This window comes from Nerophis lumbriciformis, linkage group LG27 (assembly GCF_033978685.3).
Source record: "Nerophis lumbriciformis linkage group LG27, RoL_Nlum_v2.1, whole genome shotgun sequence".
Classification (NCBI taxonomy): domain Eukaryota; kingdom Metazoa; phylum Chordata; class Actinopteri; order Syngnathiformes; family Syngnathidae; genus Nerophis; species Nerophis lumbriciformis.
The window spans coordinates 25,468,119-25,490,168 of NC_084574.2; the positions used below are offsets into that span (position 1 = coordinate 25,468,119).

At 39.1% G+C, this 22,050-nt stretch overlaps 1 protein-coding gene across 1 annotated transcript; it reads left to right on the top strand.

The window, feature by feature from the left end:
• The first annotated feature begins 8,174 nt into the window (after positions 1 to 8,174).
• inab (internexin neuronal intermediate filament protein, alpha b) lies at positions 8,175 to 12,955 on the top strand. The gene is made up of 3 exons (XM_061988290.2): positions 8,175 to 9,238; positions 10,802 to 10,926; positions 11,026 to 12,955. The coding sequence occupies exons 1-3, from the start codon at positions 8,195 to 8,197 to the stop codon at positions 11,303 to 11,305; spliced, it is 1,449 nt and encodes a 482-aa protein (XP_061844274.1). The 5' UTR covers positions 8,175 to 8,194; the 3' UTR covers positions 11,306 to 12,955.
• Positions 12,956 to 22,050: the final 9,095 nt, after the last annotated feature.

Consider the following 22,050-nt stretch of genomic DNA (forward strand, 5'->3'; position numbering starts at 1 on the left):
TAAATCATTGAATTTCAATAATTGTGATTTAATAAATAAAGGGTTTGTATGTTCTCTATATCCAACATTATGTATTATTCTAATTGGTATTTTTAGTAACACAGTTAGTGAATGAAGTGCACAATTGTAGTTGTTTCCCCATATTTCTACACAATAACTCCGATATGGTAACACTAGCAGCAGTAAAGAATATGAAGTGATTTTTGGTCTAGAACATGTTTTTATTCATTATTGACATGTTTCTTACTACTTTATATTGTATATTTTTTACATGAGATTTCCAATTAATTTTATCTTCTATTATTACAACCAAAAATGTGTTTTCTTTTACACTTTCCATATTTACTCCGTCTATTTGTAAATGTGTTTGACTTTCTCTTCTACTGTTACCAAATAGCATTATTTTAGTCTTACTGAGATTCAAAGATAGTCTGTTTTTGTCAAACCATCTTTTTAATTTGTTCATTTCTTCTGTTATTATTTGTATTAGCTTCTGTGTGTTCTCTCCTGAACAAAATGCTGTTATAAATAATACTAACTTTAAGTCCTTTGTAATTTTAAAAATGTATACAAATATAAACAAATGTTGACAGTGTATACCGATGGGTGTACACTAGGGATGTCCGATAATGGCTTTTTGCCGATATCCGATATTCCAATATTGACTAAACCCTTAATTACCGATACCGATATCAACTGATACGATATCAACCGATACCGATATATACAGTCGTGGAATTAACACATTATTATGCCTAATTTGGACAACCAGGTATGGTGAAGATAAGGTCCTTTAAAAAAAATAAAAAAAAATAAAATAAAATAAGATAAATACATTTAAAACATTTTCTTGAATAAAAAAGAAAGTAAAACAATATAAAGACAGTTACATATAAACTAGTAATTAAAGAAAATGAGTACAATTAACTGTTAAAGGTTAGTACTATTAGTGGACCAGCAGCACGCACAATCATGTGTGCTTACGGACTGTATCCCTTGCAGACTGTATTGATATATATTGATATATAATGTAGGAACCAGAATATTAATAACAGAAAGAAACAACCCGTTTGTGTGAATGAGTGAGGGGAGGGAGGTTTTTTGGGTTGGTGCACTAATTGTAAGTGTTTCTTGTGTTCTTTTATGTTGATTTAATAAAAAATAAAAATAAAAAAAAGGCCAATACCGATAATAAAAAAAACGATACCAATAATTTCCGATATTACATTTTAAAGCATTTATCGGCCGATATTATCGGACACTGACTTTTTTACAGTGTACACTGTAAACTGTAAAAAAGTCATTAGATCATTCTGTAACAACAAGGATCATATATTTTACTGTAAGAACGTAACAGTTCAGTTGCCAGAATTTTGCAGTAAAAATAACAGTGGTGCTGTTTTTCAATTCATAGTAGTGCACTGAAAAAAATAAATGTTCAGTTCAATTTCAATTTATTTTGAACATGCATACGATACAATGTAATGCAGCACATATTTCCCGTTATTTCATTCGTCGGCGATCACTCGAAATGAGTACGATTGTCCTCCTGTTGGTGGGTCTGCCTTCAGGAGAACGCCTGTGCGTGGAATCTTTTAAAGTGGGGAGACTGGTGCACACACAGTCACCACTTTGGGGACGGTGTGGCGAAGTTGGTAGAGTGGCCATGCCAGCAATCGGAGGGTTGCTGGTTACTGGGGTTCAATCCCCACCTTCTACCATCCTAGTCAAGTCCGTTGTGTCCTTGGGCAAGACACTTCACCCTTGCTCCTGATGGCTGCTGGTTAGCGCCTTGCATGGCAGCTCCCGCCATCAGTGTGTGAATGTGTGTGTGAATGGATGAATGTGGAAATACTGTCAAAGTGCTTTTAGTACCTTGAAGGTAGAGTATAAGTACAAGTATAACCCATTTATTATTTACACTGTCCTTGGCAAAGAGAAGGCCAGGGTCCAATTACATGGAGACCAAGACAATTGGGGGCCCATTTTTGCTGCAGCCTTCTTCCGCCTTTGTGACCGTTGCAGAGCTTCTCTGCAACCATCATCCGCCCACTTGAGGTCTTTTATGACGAGGGAGACGCGCAGACTCCAACGTCACTTCTTCGCTGTGGGGAGCTGTATCAAGGGAAACCCAGGGACGCCCTCACAGCTGCAGGAGGCTGCCGGAGCTCCGGTCTGTCGGAGGACCGCCTATGGTGCGCCGACCAGCACTCGCTTTTCTCTCAGGGTGTGCTCCCCTAGCCTTTTGTCTTCCCAGACTAATCCACAAGGCAGCGGGGCGGTGATTGGGTGATGCCAGGGCGTGTCCACAAAGTGGGCCTGCGCATCACGTCTCTGGGGACCTCCCCGAGATCCCCTGCCACATTTGCCTTGGGCCGCGGGGCCCTAGTTACCGTGCGTGGCCACGTGGAGGCCTGACAGGAGTCTTGGTGAAGGAGTGGCTGTGTACTGGCAGGAGAAGACTGACGCACAATGCTGTTTCTCCGTTCACCACAAGGGCACAAAGTGGCAGTGTCTGTAAGCGAGAGGTTAGCAAGCAGGTGGGAAGTAGTCATGCAACCTTCCCTTTAACTACTGCACTTGACGCATCACAACACCCTGCAGGCTGGGCCCACACACACACACACACACACAAAATAGTTGTTTCATTACAGCACAGTCTGAAAAGGAGTAGGAAGAAGCTGAGTTTATTTAATCCTACCCCTTTTCATACCATTGCAATTTTATCCTATTTCCTTGTTCTCTGTAACAGAACAGTGAACAAATAAATAATAAATACATAAATAATCTTTGTCTCAATTCAAAAAAAAAGAAAAAAAAAAGGTTTCATAATTCTTGTTCTGTGTACTTTGTGAACCCTTGTACATTGAACAGTCTCTTAAACTGAATCGTATTGGTGCTTCGTTTGATTTTTTTTTGCTTAATCCATTCCATAATTTAATTCCACATACTGATATACTAAAGGTTTTAAGTGTTGTACGAGCATACACATGTTTTAAATTAGATTTTCCTCTAAGGTTATATTTCTCCTCTTTTGTTGAGAAGAATTGTTGTACATTCTTGGGTAGCAGGTTATAGTTTGCTTTGTACATCATTTCAGCTGTCGTTGAATTTCAATAATGGTGTCAGGACTTGGACTTTGGCTTGGTTTGTTCTCCCGAGGTGCAAGTGAATTGGACTGGTCATGGCGTGAAGGTGGGTACATGATTTATTTTAAACTATCAAAAAAGGAATAAACAAAAAGCGCGCACAGTGGCGGAGAATAAAACTAGACTTTAAACACAAAACTTGCACATTGGCAGAAACTATGAACAATTCAATAAAACACTAACTGTGGCTTAACAAACAAAAACTTACTTGGCATGGAACCGGCATGAAAAAAAGAGTAGCAAGGGTCATCAGGGTGTGGAGAGTGTGCAGGAGCATAAATGTGGTGATGTCGTCAGAACGAACAACAGAAAATGAATGAACTTAAATACTATGGACATGATTAGTGAAAGCAGGTGCGTGACTCTAAACGTGAAACAGGTGCGTGACGTGACAGGTGAAACTAATGGTTGCTATGGTGACAAAACAAAACAAAAGTGCACAAAAAGTCCAAAATTTAAACCGAACATTACTAAAACAAAACATGATCACACAGACATGACAAATGGTGATTTAATAAATAAAGGGTTTGTATGTTCTCTATATCCAACATTATGTATTATTCTAATTGATCTTTTTTGTAACACAGTGATTAAACGAAGCGCACATTTGTAGTTTTTTCCCCATATTTCTGCACAATAACTCAGACATGGTAACACTAGCAAGCAGTTAAAAATATGAGGTGATTTTTGGTCTAGAACATGTTTTGCTTTATTCATTATTGACGTGTTTCTTGCTACTTTATGTTGTATATAATTTATCATTTAAGATATTTTTGTAAAAACTGTCAGTTCAGCCACCATAAATATTACCTTAAAAATAACAATGGCACCGTTTTTCAATTCACAGTAATGCACTGTAAAGAAAAAAAAAAAGGAGATATATTTTACGGTGAAAAAAAAAAAAAAAGAAAAAAAAAAAGGCGGCTGCAGTCACCAGAATTTCAACATAAAAACAACAATGGTACAATTTTTCAATTTGGAGTAAAACCCTGTGCATTTTACAATACAAATCCAGTGACTGAGCTGCCAGTTTTTTTTACTATAAAAGCTATAAAACAAATGTTTACAGACTAACTAGTTGCCATCCATTGAACCTGATATGTTAGATTGATACTGGTGGTATACGTTTAATGACTCACTGGTGGTGCTGGTGTATGGTAAACATCTGGGCTGGGGGCCGATGGCACATTTTCAATTTGGCATTTAGAGGCAAGAAGTTTGGGCACCCCTGCTTTATAATTAAAATCACAGCACTACAGTTACAACAAATTGCTGTAAAGATATAGGGAAATAAATTACTGTAAATGTTACTGTAAAAGTAATGGAATTATTAGCCAGCAATTATGAAAATTTTTATAGTGTATGCAATATGGTAATGTGAAATGGATGATATTTTGATGACTGTTTTTCTGACAATTTACATTTTGGGCATTTTTCTAATTGCACTGATGTATGGCACTTAATGACAATGACAATAAATAGATTATAGTTTATCCCCAAAAAACAAACAAATACCCACTACAGAGGGTACTGGTTCTCAAAATAGGAATAACAATGAAGGGAGAAGTCTGGCCCCTTGGTCCTTGGATGTGGCCCCATAAAACAATTTACTTGAATATCCCTGGCAGTTGTGTAATAATATCATGAGGCGATTACACGTTTATATTCATAGATTTTCACTGGAGCGGCCCCCTGAATGCAGTCATGACCGCAATGTGGCCCTCAATGAAAATGAGTTTGACAACATGGTGTAGAACAGTTAGTCTTAAACTGTGTATACCCTAGGTGTCAAAGTCAAGAATGAATGATCTATGGCACCGGGATGATATTTAATTAGTATTAGAACCGGCCCGCAGGCCACAGCCGCCTGCTGCTGTTTTGCACGCACCAGTACTCCATCAGTGTTGGTGCTAGGAATTTTCAAAATGGGGTCCGAGGGACCCCATCAAGTCATACAAATGGGGTCCCACAGTACATTTTTGGGGTCCCATTTATTGTAACCATTTTGAAAACAAATGATAAATGTACCGTATGCATTATCCTGTTATATCTCACATTCTATATTGTGTTTTGGAAAAAAGGTTGTCATAAACGTTACTTAATTCATTAACAATAATAATACAAAAGAAAACACATGTTTATGCATATGTAAATGTATTCAGTTATAAACATACATTCACTATCTTCTTTCCTTCATGGATCTAAACTTTACCGCTGCTGGTATTTTTTTCTATACTTTATTTTGTTCTATTTTCAGAATATGTTTGTTCTATTTTTGGCCAAAGTAAGACAAAGAAAACACTATGAAGTTGTCTTTATTTTGTTTTTGTTTTAATGCTATGATTTTTTGCACAGATTTTCCTCCAAGCGGCCCCTAAGCTAAAATGACTTTGACACTATGTACACCATGAATGACATGAGTGTTCCATCCAGTGGTTCGCCAAATAATTGTTTAATTAAAGTACGGTACAGTGTTTTATTTTCCCACAATCAAAAATACATTTGACTGTTTAAACTGTGTGTAATGTTACAGTGGCCAAAAATATTAAATATACTTGTTGGATAAAACCTCTGTCTTGTTTTTAATGAATACATAGGCCTACTACATTACTATATTTTATTGTTGCTCATTATGGTGGTACTTGAAAAGTTAAGTGTTTTCTGAGGTGGCACTTGGTGAAAAAAGTTTGAGAACCACTGATGTAGATGGAGAGTATTGTAAATAAATTGTGGAAATTAAAAGTGAGCTCATTAACAACTGGATGACGCAATTCCTTCAGGAATTGCGCGTGAATGCTCCAATGCTGAAATTGTACTGAAATGCTGAAATAATGTAGTATGAATGTAAGAATGGTTTGACTGTTGGAATGGTTTGGTTATGGAAGAGCTGACGCTGAACTGAAATGCTAATGGTATGTAGGATGAATGTAGAAATGCTTTGAATGTTGAAATTGTTTAAACGCTGATAAGGTTTGAATGTTGGAATGGTCGATGGAGCATTCACACAATAATAGGAAGAATAAATAGATGCATTTTGGTGTAAAAAACTATATGTGTGAATGCTTTTGGAGCATTCACACAATAAGAATAAATAGATTAATTATGGTTTACAAAACGTGTGAATGCTTTGGAGCATTCACACAATAATAATAATAATAAATAGATGCATTTTGGTGTGGAAAACCAGAAAGCATTCACACAATAAGTTGAATAATAATAAATAGATTAATTTTGGTGTAGAAAAAACATATGTGTGAATGCTTTGGAGCATTCACACAATAAAAATAAATACATTAATTATGGTGTAGAAAACCAAATGTGTGAATGCTTTGGAGCATTCACACAATAATAATTATACATAGATGAATTTTGGTGTAGAAAATCATATGTGTGAATGCTTTGGAGCATTCACACAATAAGAATAAATAGATTTATTATGATTTAGAAAACTATATGTGTGAATGCTTTGGAACATTCACACACTAATAGGAAGAATAAATAGATGAATGTTAATGTAGAAAACCATATGTGTGAATGCTTTGGAACATTCACACAATAAAAATAAATAGATTAATTATGGTGTAGAAAACCATACGTGTGAATGAATGCTTTGGAGCATTCACACAATAAGAATAAATAGATTAATTATGATGTAGAAAACCATAAGTATGTGAATGCTTTGGAGCATTCACACACTAAAAATAAATAGATTAATTATGATGTAGAAAACCATATGTGTGAATGCTTTGGAACATTAACAAAATAATAAATAGATTAATTGTGGTGTAGAAAATCATATGCCTGAATGCTTTGAAGCATTTACACAATAATAATAAGAATAAATAGATGATTTTTTTGGTGTGGAAAACCATATGTGTGAATGCTTTGGAGCATTCACACAACAATAAATAGATAAATTTTGGTGTAGAAAACCATATGTCTGAATGCTTTGAAGCATTTACACAATACATAGATTAATTTTGGTGTAGAAAACCATGCCTTGGAGCATTCACACAATAATAATAATAAATAGATGCATTTTGGTGTAGAAAACCATAAAGCATTCACACAATAAGTTGAATAATAATAAATAGATGCATTTTGGTGTAGAGAACCATAAAGCATTCACACAATAAGTTGAATAATAATAATAAGTAAATGCATTTTGGTGTAGAAAACCATATTGATTGATTGATTGATATATTTTTTATTTCAAATATGCATAAAAACAAGAGCAAACCTGATCCAATACAGTACTATAGCCTTAACAGACATTATAACAAAATGAAAACAATGGAAAAGAAAAAACAAAAACAAATGAGCATTGGACTTTCTTTTTCTTTTCTTTTTTTTTACATATTTGAAAAGGAGTGAGAAGAAGTTTACACTTATTTAATCCCACCCCTTTTCTTTAAATCATAAATTACTCTGAGCTAGAACTACCTGTTCACTCAATGTACAAACTTAATGAACTTGTATATACATAAATTATAGATATATACATACATATGCACACTACACACATACATAGCCACACCATTACCACTAGTGATCATGGAAATGGTATCATGCCACCACAGCAACACCACGGCCTCAATGGGCAGCCCCACACTCTTCTGTAACCTATCAAGCCAATATCAAAGCCCTTCTTCATCTCTGTACCTCTGGAATACCATGTACCTATACTTATTTTTAAACTGCTTCATGTTTGGACATTGCTTTAACTCCACATTCAAACCATTCCATAATTTCACACCACAAATTGAAATACAAAAACTTTTAATGGTCGTTCTATAACTAAGCATTTTGAAATTTAAATTCCCCCTTAAATTATAACCGCCCTAGCTCTCGTGTGCTGAACAATTTTTGAATGTCATACATGCTGCTTTGGAGCATTCACACAATTATTGTTTTTACGCAAAGCTGGGGGACCAAGAATGGCTCCGAGCTGCACTTTGGAATCTGTATTAATTAATAATCGGACTGCCCCCTCTTATAAGAAGGAGACGCGCCCACCGCTCCGTTCTTTCTCCATCGCTGCCAGGATGAGTTACGGATCCGACGTCTTCTCCTCTTCCTCCTACCGAAGGATCTTCGGGGAGTCCCCGCGCTATGCGTCCACTCCATCGCGGACGGTCATGTCCTCGCGGGGGGGCTACCGGTCCTCCTCCGCGTCCCGGAGCAACGTGTCAGGCCTGCCGGGCGCATACGGCAGGAAGTCCGGGCGCTCCTTCGCCTCCATGCCGGTGGAGACCTTCGACCTGACGCAAAGCAACGCCCTCAACAACGAGTTCAAAATCGTCCGCACCAACGAAAAGGAGCAAATGCAAGGTCTCAATGACCGCTTCGCCATGTTCATCGAGAAGGTGCGCAACTTGGAGCAGCACAACAAAGTGCTGGAGACCGAGCTGGTGGCGCTGCGTCAGCGGCAGGCGGAACCGTCGCGCCTGGCCGAGCTGTACCAGCAGGAGATCCGCGAACTGCGCTCGCAGCTGGACGAGGCCAACGGGGAGAAGTCCCAGCTCGTCATCGAGCGGGACAGCATCGACGACGACCTGCAGAAGCTCCGGGGCAAATACGAGGAGGAGTTCCGCGCCCGGGAGGAGGCGGAGGCGACCCTCAAGGCCTTCAAGAAGGACGTGGACGACGCCACCATGGTGCGCCTGGACCTGGAGAAGAAGGTGGAATCCCTCCTGGATGAAATCAACTTCCTGAGGAAGGTGCACGACGAGGAGGTGGCCGAGCTGACAGAAATGATCCAGGCCGCGCAGGTCTCGGTGGAGATGGAGGTCTCCAAGCCGGACCTGACCTCCGCCCTCAAGGAGATCCGCAGCCAGTACGAGTCCATGTCGTCCAAGAACATGCAGTCCGCCGAGGAGTGGTACAAGACCAAGTTCAATGACCTGTCCGAGCAGGCGACCCGCAGCAACGACACCATCCGCGCCAGCAGGGAGGAGCTGAGCGAGTTCAGGAGGCAACTGCAGTCAAGAACCATCGAGATAGAGAGCCTGAGAGGCACTAATGAGTCCCTGGAAAAGCAGCTCAGGGAGATGGAGGACAGGCACAATGGGGAAATTGGAAACTACCAGGTAATACCATTCTAGTTATTATACATGTGCTAATATTTAGTAAAACAATATATATACTGTATATATACATATATATAAATATATATATTTATAGATATGATTGGTAAAATGTAGTCCTGTAGTCAGCTCTGAACGCTATCCATGGTGCTGAATGTCTCCTGGGACATCTCAGCTCAGCAGCTGCAAGTGACAACGCCCACGTCCTTATGTCCATAAATCAGTGGATTGCTGCACACAAGGCAAAACCATAGAACAGGGGTCCGGAACCTTTTTGGTTAAAAGAGCCATAAAAGCCAAATATTTAAAAAATGTATTTCCGTGAGAGCCATGTAAAAACATTTTAACACCGAATGCAACTAAATGCGTGCATTTTTAAGTAAGACCGACATTTTTAGAGTGTAATAAGTCTCTTGTTCTAACATTAATATTCTGAAGCTAAGCAATAATAGATAAAATATTTCGGTAGCACTTTAGTTTGGGGAACATATTCTAAGTAACAAAGACTTAATTTACAGTTATTTGGACACTAGGGGAACATATTCTAAGTAACAAAGACTTAATTTAGAGTTATTTGGTTAGGGTTAGGGTTAGGGTTAGGAATGGTGAATATGTTCCCCATACTAAAGTGTTGTATAATAAGGTGTATAATAAGGCCATGCAGAATAATGCATTAATAAGTACTTAATAATGACTAATTAAGAGCCAATATGTTACTAATTTGCATGTTAATAAGCAACTAATTAATGGTGAATATGTTCCCCATACTAAAGTGTTGCCTATACTTCTTACCATTAATGCGACTTCTTGAACAGGTGCGGTAGAAAACGGAAGGATGGATTAAAATGCGTGCGAATGTTTTATATTTTGAATGTTATTTTTTTAACACTGCGATTACCAGCGGAATTATTCATTATTTTTCGTGTTAAGTAATGTCAGCTAAGATTTGTCTGAGAGTCATCAAAAGAGCCACATCTGGCTGGAGAGCCATAGGTTCTCCACCCCTGCAATCGAAGAATGGAATGTTTGTTGTATGCTTGCAATTAAAATAATTCTTATTAACCATCTGGGGGACATGTTAATTGCCTTCGAAGCAAAAAAAAAAAAGTCATTAGGTGTGTGAAGGACATACAAAACATTTGGATACTTATTTTATTTTTTTGTTTGTTTAAATTTCCCAATAACTTCAGTCCTGAACAAAAACATACTTTTTTTTTTTTTGACTGTTTAACCGTTTTGACCGCTGAAGTTGATTGAGAGATAAGAAAAAATATGAATCCAAAATGCCTTTGAAAATAAAGAACGTATACGTCCTGTATATGACTATGGGGAATCGCCTAATTATGATCAGTGTATCGTACATCCGTGATACAATTGGACATTGAAAGTTTAAAATTTAACATGAAAAAAACCTCTTCGGAAAATCCTATAGTATAATGGAGAAACTAAAGAAAAGCAACAATTAACTGAAAATATAAAAGGGCAGCTTTTGTCGTCTGGCGGTTAAATAGTTAACTGTGGTAAGTGATAACTACAGATGCTCTAACTAAACTGTGTTTTTCATAGGACAACATGGTAGAATTGGAGAATGAGCTGAGAGCTACAAAGAGTGAAATGGCTCGTCATTTAAGGGAGTACCAAGACCTGCTGAATGTCAAGATGGCTCTTGATATTGAGATTGCAGCGTATAGGTAAGATGATATATATATATATATATATATATATATATATATATATACATATATATGAGACATTCTTCCCAAACCCCTCATCTTCATTTTTCCCTGCAGGAAGCTGCTGGAGGGTGAGGAAACCCGCATAGGGACAGGAATGTCCTACTCCAGTCCGTCCATCAGTTCAGGCGGCGGGCAGAGCTACAACTACCAGTCCCGCATCTACAGCGGCGCTGGCATGGGCTCCAAGAGGGAAGGCAAGGACGAGAGCCTGCAGCCACAGAGCAAGCCTGGAGCCAAGGCCACCCACCAGATCTACGAAGAGACGGTGGTCACCACCAAAAAGGTGGAGAAGCAGCAAGATGCCAGTGATACCTCCACCAACCAGAAAATCTAGCCTGTTTTGACCAAGCAACTCCCCTCTTTTATTAAGTTTCCATCCCTCAAAAACAAAACCAGGGTGTTTACACTCACATCACCACAGGCACCTGATATTTTCTCATAATAATATGTTGGATTTCCCACATATAAGCACAGTAAAACATCTAGAGTAGCTTTTATTTACCCTTGAAATAACAAAGGATTGTAACTCCACTCTATTCGCCTTATTTATTCGACTTTCATTCACACATCGATGAATAAAGCACTTAGGTAGCACATGTTGGAACCGGGGTCTTTTCAAGTACACCGTTAACTAACGTCATATTCATACACACAGTAGATCATAAACACTGTAATTCCAGGAAAGGCATGTGTGCCATCACTACGCATATATTCACTTGATTTGATCCAATACCGAAAGTTCAGTAAGGAAGAACACAAATACAAACGTCAAAATCCATGTTGGTGCATCAGTTCGCATGTAAGCATCTCAGACTAGGACCTTTTTAACTTCCTGAATCCCAATAATAACAATAATAATAATAATAGCTATTGAAATGAGCAAATATACTAATCGGGCTTATTTTGCATGGTTATATGTAGCTTGCGATTTCTGAATGAATGTCTACCACCGACCATGCACAACATCATCATAACGCAACATTAATATTAATAGGCTACTGCTGCTAATGCAATGAAGATGAGAATGAGAAGTTTGAACAAGATTGTCGCGCAGGAGGATGTGTAGTAAATTACGCAAAACAAAAAAGAGAAGAGAAAAGTTGATGTGTGTAGCTATCCATGTCTGTCAAATTTTCACACTTCATGATGACACTTAAATGTCCATGTCCATAACACTATAAGCCTGAAGACCAAACACTGCAGCAGCAAACTATAGAAGAAATGTGTTGAAAATATTACCTCTCTCTTTGTCACTTTGGCCATGACTGGATAAAAAAAAAAAAAGCTGTTGTAGTATGACGAGCCACTTGTAGCTTCTCTTTCTGCTTGCTCACTGCCAGCTAAAACACAGCCATGTCACTTCTTCTTCTCTTGCTGTGCACAACCCCGGGACCGACCACGCCCTGACAAGCTGCACTCACACATCTAATGGGAAAAAAAATTAAAAACGCGTGATATATGACAGGTTATTATAGATTGGCTTGTTTTAATTGTGGCTTATAGCGATGGATCAGTATCTCAGTACTGTAGTCGGTCGGTGTGTATTTGTTTTTCTACGCAGTGGCATATCCTAACAAAATATTACATTTACATGCTGGAGTAATAACGGTCCAAATGCATAATTACACTGTAGAACAAATAAATTTCCAAGGGTGTCTAACAATACACTACAACACTGCCAAAATAAATGCACATAGAGCACCAGTTTCTGACGTCACATGACAAACAGTGTCAAAATGTCTGATGAAAGGATCAAGATTTTGCCATAGATGGAAAACTGTAGGATATAAAACGCCTTAAAACACCAGCAGCTTTGTATCTGATCATGTGTGTGATGTGAATGATTCTGTTCAGTGGGGTGTTTCATCACTAGCATAGTATTTGCATTTATTAGAGCTTAGGGATTGAATGTAGTCATATGCTATTCTCTTTCAACTTGCTATGTATTGCTGTGAGACACCATATCAATAAAGACTTGACATGACTGAACGTGGTTGTTTTTGTTTCTGCAGGGGATTCAGCATTAATCGGATAATCAGAACAAAACGTATATTCAAGTTTTTTCCTTACAAAATCCACATTACAATCTGCATGCTGCATCTGATTAATATTTTTTCTAGTTTCTTAAAAATCTAGTTTCAGCCAAATTATAATAATAATTAGTTAATAATTAGTTTTTTAGTGCATGTACACATACTGAGTGTGTATATTGGGTGACGTTAGGTATAGTCTAGGGTTGGAGCCCTTAGGAGTCTAATACTAATAATCCATCCATCCATTTTCTACCGCTTAATACTAATAATAGTAAAAACAAATAAGTTATGTATTAAAGACACAAACGGGGCCAAAAACTAAATATTATTGAGGGCCACTCAAAGCCCGATTATTGATTTAAGTCTAAACAAGTCCAAATCTCGGGCTTTCTAATCATCATTACATCTTTGTGGGTGATAAATGTGGTGCGTGAGCATTATGTTGCAGCAGTGTAGTAGTTATGTTGCTATGTGAATGGTAACTTTAATGTGTATAATTATGTACATCAAACTTTCATCAAACTTTATTGCAGACTCCAACGTCCAGGTAGACATACAGTACATAAAACAAACAAATTACAGTATAAAAGGCATTATCACATAATATTAAAAACAGTGTTTGTGCATGTTTAGTAAAAGGCATCTAATAAAAAAATAAAAGCAGCAATAATAAAAAAAAAAAATTAAAAAAAAAATATATATATATACTTTAAAAAAAAAATATATATACATATATATATATATATATATATATATATATATATATATATATATATATATATATATATATATATACTTTAAAAATTATGTTAGGTACCAATCGTATATATTTCCATATATACGATTGGTACCTAACAGAACTACACCTAGGGTTGGTTATCTGTATAAAAAGATCATTCTCGGACCCCTGCAGTCTACATAGAAACTTAACCATCAGTTTTCTCAGGATGGCGTGGACATACTTGCCAACCCTCCCGATTTTTCAGGGAGACTCCCGAATTTCAGTGCCCCTCCCGAAAATCTCCCGGGACAACCATTCTCCCGATTTTCACCCGGACAACAATATTGAGGGTGTGGCACTGCCTTTAGCGTCCTCTTCAAACTGTCGCCGCGTCCGCTTTTTCTCCATACAAACAGCGTGCCGGCCCAGTCATATGTTGTATGCAGCTTCTACAGCCACATGTAAGTGACTGCAAGACATACTTGAACAACAGGCATACAGGTCACACTGAGGGTGGCCGTATAAAAAACTTTAACACTGTTACAAATATGCGCCACACTGTGAACCCACACCAAAAAAGAATGACAAACACATTTCGGGAGAACATCCGCATCGTAACACAACATAAACACAACAGAACAAATACCCAGAATCCCTTGCAGCCTTAACTCTTCCGGGCTACAATATTCACCACCGCTACCACCAAATCCCACCCCCCCATCCCCCATCTCCCGAATTCGGAGGTCTCAAGGTTGGCATGTATGGGCGTGGACGGTGTTTATCCCTAAATCACAAAAAGCTTGCTGGCACTACTACCCCTGGGCTTTCCGAGCAGGATTCTGAGTCATTATATGCAACCTGTAATTTGCGCACGCTCTCTTTTTTGAACCTCACCCAGAGGGGTGTTGTGTACATAGGGGTGCAGCAAGCTCTAAACAAGTACACCTTCTTTTCATCAGAACAGTAGTGACATTTTCTCACCAGGATATTGGCTTGGACATACATCATTCTTCTCTGTCTAAGCAGTTTCTTTCGTTAAAAAAAAAAAAAGCAGCTCAATTTTATACGTGGCAAACTCATCACGCGGGCCGGATAAAACCTGTTCGCGGGCCTGATTCGGCCCACGGGCCGTACGTTTGACACTGCTGATGTACAGTTCATCTCATGGCAAAAAAAACCACGTTCTTCATTCTTTTTCTGCCTTGATTAATCAGCAAACATTGTTTTAATGGGCACCATAGCTGTCTGCTCTTGTGTATCTTCTTCTCTTCACATGCTGGCCAAGAGTTGAGATGCGTATCACAGAGATGATGGATGATCTGCCGCCATATGCGTGAGGTCCTTTGTGGCACGAGTCCCTCTACTAGTGCTCCACAGGCAACGCCCTAGACCTTGAGCATGTATACGTCCTTCCTTTTTTTTTTTTTTTGCCCACCGATTGGGTGGGACAGCCTCGGTGTTTGGTGTGAATCTGCGATGCAGGCTCTTCGGAGATTTATACCTCTGCAATGCTACTAGCAGAAGGTGTAGTAAAGACCAGCCGCCATAAAATTGTTCTAATAAAACAGCCTTCTCGCATGCACATGCACCTTCTTCATATCCACAGAAAACACATAAGAGTATTAAAATGCCTAATCTCATATATATAGCTGGGATCCATAGTTGCGCACAGAGAATTGTTCCAATCACTGTACCTAGTTAAACCATTCCTATGTGTGCTGTTATATATTTACTGCACACATGCCCTTCCTCTGCTATAATTTGAACTAACTCCTGACATCATCAAATCCAAACCTTTCTAAAGTGTACTATTTCCTAAACAAGTAACGCTGAAATGACTTCCATTGCCGGTTGCACATGTTGCACATCTTCGAAAGAGACTCTATGGAGGCTCCGTTACCTCGATTATTTCTGGATGCACAGCATGAACGTAATCACTGTCTGGCTTGTTATAATATTCACCCACCGGCTCGGCTTGTGGATTTATTTTCTTCTATAGTCTTTCTTTAGCTCTCTTCAGGGATAACGGCGCCTGTGTCGAGGAAGAAGCAGGTTTTATGGTCCATCTGGTGATAAGGCGGTGTCGCTGGTGCAATCCACATTCGGGCATTGGGCTATAAATTTGATCTGTCTGTCAGCATCTCTGGATCAAAGCCATTTGTCTTCTCAAATGCTTCAACCCTGCAGACAAATTAAATGTGAATAAGCGTGACCTCTCCTTCATGCACACGTATTTGTGGCGCTGTCATTCTCTGAACGAGGTAAAGGGTTGAACTTCTCTCTTCTCTCTCTCCCTCATATATATATATATATATACAGGTAAAAGCCAGTAAATTAGAATATTTTGAAAAACTTGATTTATTTCAGTAATTGCATTCAAAAGGTGTAACTTGTACATTATATGTATTCATTGCACACAGACTGATGCATTCAAATGTTTATTTCATTTAATTTTGATGATTTGAAGTGGCAACAAATGAAAATCCAAAATTCCGTGTGTCACAAAATTAGAATATTACTTAAGGCTAATACAAAAAAGGGATTTTTAGAAATGTTGGCCAACTGAAAAGTATGAAAATGAAAAATATGAGCATGTACAATACTCAATACTTGGTTGGAGCTCCTTTTGCCTCAATTACTGCGTTAATGCGGCGTGGCATGGAGTCGATGAGTTTCTGGCACTGCTCAGGTGTTATGAGAGCCCAAGTTGCTCTGATAGTGGCCTTCAACTCTTCTGCGTTTTTGGGTCTGGCATTCTGCATCTTCCTTTTCACAATACCCCACAGATTTTCTATGGGGCTAAGGTCAGGGGAGTTGGCGGGCCAATTTAGAACAGAAATACCATGGTCCGTAAACCAGGCACGGGGTAGATTTTGCGCTGTGTGCAGGCGCCAAGTCCTGTTGGAACTTGAAATCTCCATCTCCATAGAGCAGGTCAGCAGCAGGAAGCATGAAGTGCTCTAAAACTTGCTGGTAGACGGCTGCGTTGACCCTGGATCTCAGGAAACAGAGTGGACCGACACCAGCAGATGACATGGCACCCCAAACCATCACTGATGGTGGAAACTTTACACTAGACTTCAGGCAACGTGGATCCTGTGCCTCTCCTGTCTTCCTCCAGACTCTGGGACCTCGATTTCCAAAGGAAATGCAAAATTTGCATGGTTGGGTGATGGTTTGGGGTGCCATGTCATCTGCTGGTGTCGGTCCACTCTGTTTCCTGAGATCCAGGGTCAACGCAGTCGTCTACCAGGAGGAATTGTGGTGTGGGGTTGTTTTTCATGAGTTGGGCTTGGCCCCTTAGTTCCAGTGAAAGGAAGTTTGAATGAACTTGATCTGGCCTGCACAGAGTCTTGACCTGAACCCTGATAGAACACCTTTGGGATGATTTAGAACAGAGACTGAGAGCCAAGCCTTCTCGACCAACATCAGTGTGTGACCTCACCAATGCGCTTTTGTAAGAATGGTCGAAAATTCCTATGAACACACTCCGCAACCTTGTGGACAGCCTTCCCAGAAGAGTTGAAGCTGTAATAGCTGGACCCACATCATATTGAACCCTATGGGTTAGGAATGGGATGGCACTTCAAGTTTATATGTGAGTCAAGGCAGGTGGCCAAATACTTTTGGCAATATAGTGTGTGTATATATATATATATATATATATATATATATATATATATATATATATATATATATATATATACACAGTACAGTCCAAAAGTTTGGACACACCTTCTCATTCAATGTGTTTTCTTTATTTTCGTGACTATTTACATTGTAGATTGTCACTGAAGGCTTCAAAACTATGAATGAACACATGTGGAGTTATGTACTTAACAAAAAAAGGTGAAATAACTGAAAACATGTTTTATATTCTAGTTTCTTCAAAATAGCCACCCTTTGGTCTGATTACTGCTTTGCACACTCATAGCGTTCTCTCGATAAGCTTCAAGAACACCTGTGAAGTGAAAACCATTTCAGGTGATTACCTCTTGAAGCTAATCGAGAGAATTCCAAGAGTGTGCGAAAAAGTAATTTTGTGTTTGTTTTTAATTTTGTGTTTTGGTAATTGGTTGGTGTTTGGATGATGAAATTGGCTAAGGTTATGGTGAAACATTACAGACAAGATAAGGCTGGTTCTCGAAACCAGGAAGCAAAGTCGTAACAGACCCGCACTCATGTCACATGACAAGGAACCAGTCAGAGACAGAGGGACGCTTCAAGCTGACGACTGGAAAAAAAAAAAAATACTTGAAAATGACAGAACGATTCTCTCCCGCAGAATAGATTTTTCTTTAGTGATGAAAACGATCTCCAGGAAACCCACAATTATGCGTGTCCTATGCCAATATTCTAGACAAATGTATGCGTTTAGCAAAAACAATGCCTAAAACACTAGTTTTTACAAAACCCAAAACCAGTGAAGTTGGCACGTTGTGTAAATGGTAATCAAAAACAGAATACAATGATTTGCAAATCCTTATATTCAATTGAATGGACTGCAAAGACAAGATATTTAATGTTCGAACTGGAAAACTTTGTTATTTTTTGCAAATATTAGCTCATTTGGAATTTGATGCCTGCAACATGTTTCAAAAAAGTTGGCACAAGTGGCAAAAAAGGCTGAGAAAGTTGAGGAATGCTCATCAAACACTTATTTGGAACATCCCACAGGTGAACAGGCTACTTGGGAACAGGTGGGTGCCATGATTGGGTATAAAAGCAGCTTCCATGAAATACTCAGTCATTCACAAAGAAGGATGGGGCGAGGGTCACCACTTTGTGAACAAATGCGTGAGCAAATTGTTTAAGAACAACATTTCTCAACGAGCTATTGCAGGGAAATTAGGGATTTCACCATCTAAGGTCCGTAATATAATCAAAAGGTTCAGAGAATCTGGAGAAATCACTGCACGTAAGCAGCAAGGCTGAAAACCAACATTGAATGCCAGTAACCTTCGATCCCTCAGGTGGTACTGCATCAAAAACCGACATTAGTGTGTAAAGGATATCACCACATGGGCTCAGGAACACTTCAGAAAACCACTGTCAGTAACTACAGTTGGTCGCTACATCTGTAAATGCAAGTTAAAACTCTACTATGCAAAGCGAAAACCATTTATCAACAACACCCAGAAACGCCGCTGGCTTCACTGGGCCCGAGCTCATGTAAGATGGACTGATGCAAAGTGCAAAAGTGTTCTGTTGTCTGGCGAGTCCACATTTCAAATTGTTTTTGGAAACTGTGGACGCGCGTCCTCCGGAACAAAGAGGAAAAGAACCATCCGGATTGTTATAGGCGCAAAGTTCAAAAGCCAGCATCTGTGATGGTATGGGGGTGTATTAGTGCCCAAGGCATGGGTAACTTACACATCTGTGAAGGCACCATTAATGCTGAAAGGTACATACAGGTTTTGGAGCAACATATGTTGCCATCCAAGCAACGTTATCATGGACGCCCCTGCTTATTTCAGCAAGATGCCAAGCCACGTGTTACAACAGTGTGGCTTTGTAATAAAAGAGTGTGGGTACTAGACTGGCCTGCCTGTAGTCCAGACCTGTCTCCCATTGAAAATATGTGGAGCCATATGAAGCCTAACAACTTAGAACAACTTGATGTACAACTTAAGCTGTACATCAAGTAAGAATGGGAAATAATTCCACCTGAAAAGCTTCAAAAATTGGTCTCCTCAGTTCCCAAACGTTTACTAAGTGTTGTTAAAAGGAAAGGCCATGTAACACAGTGGTAAAAATGCCCCTGTGCCAACTTTTTTGCAATGTGTTGCTGCCATTAAATTGGAAGTTAATGATTATTTGCGAGAAAAAAAAAAAAAGTTTCTCAGTTCGAACATTAAGTATCTTGCAGTCTATTCAATTGAATATAGGTTGAAAAGGATTTGCAAATCATTGTATTGTGTTTTTATTTACGATTTACACAATGTGCCAACTTCACTGGTTTTGGGTTTTGTAGTTAACTATTACCTGCCCTCACTCAAAACTATTTGTCTGCACTCAATAATTGTTTTAGTAATATTTTAAGGAGACATGATGAATGCACTCGATCATACATGCTCTTATGGTGTTTAATTATCTTTTTAAGATGCTTGGCAAGGCTACAAACGGCAATGAGCAACTGTAATGCTGTATAAAAAACATAATCAAACAATATAGTGCTTCTTTAAACACAGATGCAAGCTTTTACAATGCATTACTAATGTGACTCATGCTACAATTTGGCTGATTGACAGCTGTTAATATATTATTTCAGTCTTTGTACCAGTGAGCCAAGTGTTAAGTTGCTGTTGTTGCCTTGGAATCTGTTGCTAACATGCTTCTGTGCTCTGGCAGTCCTTCGGGAGTGCATGCGTTGTGTGAGATGAAAACGTCTGAAGAGAGGCTTAATGCACACACGTAAGAAAAGGAATACTAAATGTGACATTTAACATGCCGACCCTAATAGATGAACAGTATTTTGCACAAGATTACATCCTCAGACTATTATTTGCCTGGCCAAGAACGCTGAATCATTTTGAGGCAGGCCGTGTGCCTTGTTAACTAAGTCATCAATGTTCCCTTTTTTCATCTGCAGGCTAATAATAGCAAGCTGGCAGAACCAGACAAACAGAGTGACCGGTGGAAGGTTACGTTTTTCTCGACAAATAAAAGTACTATTGCTGACCTGTGCAAGAGATTCCCTGTGGACGGATGGAATGGTATTGTATGAACCTACCAGTAAAATACATTTACAGTACATTTACAGTAATGCTCTTTTGTTGTATAAGAAATGGCATTTGATTGACACATGTTGCTTTTTTGATTTTATTACATGTGATATCGAGCTCAAATCATTCCTGCCCACATAACATCCATCCATCCATCCATCCATCCATCTTCTTTCACCTATCCGAGGTCGGGTCACGGGGGCAGCAGCCTATGCAGAGAAGCCCAGACTTCTCTCTCCCCGGCCACTTGGTTCAGCTCCTCCCTGGGGATCCCGAGGCGTTTCCAGGCCAGCTGGGAGACAGAGCATATTTGCCAACCCTCCCGGATTTTCCGGGAGACTCCGGAAATTCAGCGCTTCTCCCGAAAACCTCCCAGGACAAATTATCTCCCGAAAATCTCCCGAAATTCAGGCGGACTCAGGTCCATGCGGACCTGAGTCCGCTTTCCCACAATATAAACAGCGTGCCTGCCCAATGACGTTATAACTATAGAATGATCGAGGGCGAGTTCTTGGTTTCTTATGTAAGTTTATTGTTAGGCAGTTTCATTAACGTCCTCCCAGCGCGGTATCAACACACAACAACAGCAGTCACGTTTTCGTCTACAGTAAAGCAGTCCGTCTGCCGTAAACAGCAATGTTGTGACACTCTTAGACAGGACAATACTGCCATCTAGTGCATTTGATGAAAGCACTTTTGTGCGTGCCACACAGCAATGCATCATCAGAGAGGGTGTGGTGTTCAGCATGGTTAGAAAAATAGTGACAGAGAATAGAACAAGGATGGACAATTCAACCCTTAACTCAACAAGTATATGTGTAAATAAATAAACACTGGAATTCAACTATTTCTTTTATATATATATATATATATATATATATATATATATATATATATATATATATATATATATATATATATATATATATATATATATATATATATATATCCATCCACCCAGCCACTCTCCACCGCTTATTCCCTTCGGGGTCGCGGGGGGCGCTGGAGCCTATCTCAGCTACAACCGGGCGGAAGGCGGGGTACATATATATATATATATATATATAAATATATATATATATATATATATATATATATATATATATATATATATATATATATATATAAAAATATTTAAAAAAATGAGTTTGCCACGTATAAAATTGAGCTGCTTTTTTTTTTTTAACGAAAGAAACTGCTTAGACTTGGTGAATTCTAGCTGTAAATATACTCCTCCCCTCTTAACCCCCCCCCCAACCTCCCGAAATAGGAGGTCTCAAGGTTGGCAAGTATGAGACAGAGTCTTCCCAACGTGTCCTGGGTCTTCCCTGTAGCCTCCTACCGGTCGGACGTGCCCGAAACACCTCCCTAGGGAGGCTTTCGGGTGGCATCCTGACCAGATGCCCGAACCACCTCATCTGGCTCCTCTCCATGTGGAGGAGCAGCGGCTTTACTTTGAGCTCCTCCCGGATGACAGAACTTCTCACCCTATCTCTAACGGAGAGCCCCGCCACCCGGCGGAGAAAACTAATTCCGGCCGCTTGTACCCGTGATCGTGTCCTTTTCGGTCATAACCAAAAACTCATGACCATAGGTGAGG

Excerpts from the sequence above, each read along its gene's own strand:
- inab (XM_061988290.2), top strand. The coding sequence starts at position 8,195 with ATGAGTTACGGATCCGACGTCTTCTCCTCTTCCTCCTACCGAAGGATC. Across the intron at positions 9,239-10,801 it reads GGGAAATTGGAAACTACCAG|GACAACATGGTAGAATTGGA; the intron begins GTAATACCATTC and ends TGTTTTTCATAG. Across the intron at positions 10,927-11,025 it reads ATTGAGATTGCAGCGTATAG|GAAGCTGCTGGAGGGTGAGG; the intron begins GTAAGATGATAT and ends TTTTCCCTGCAG.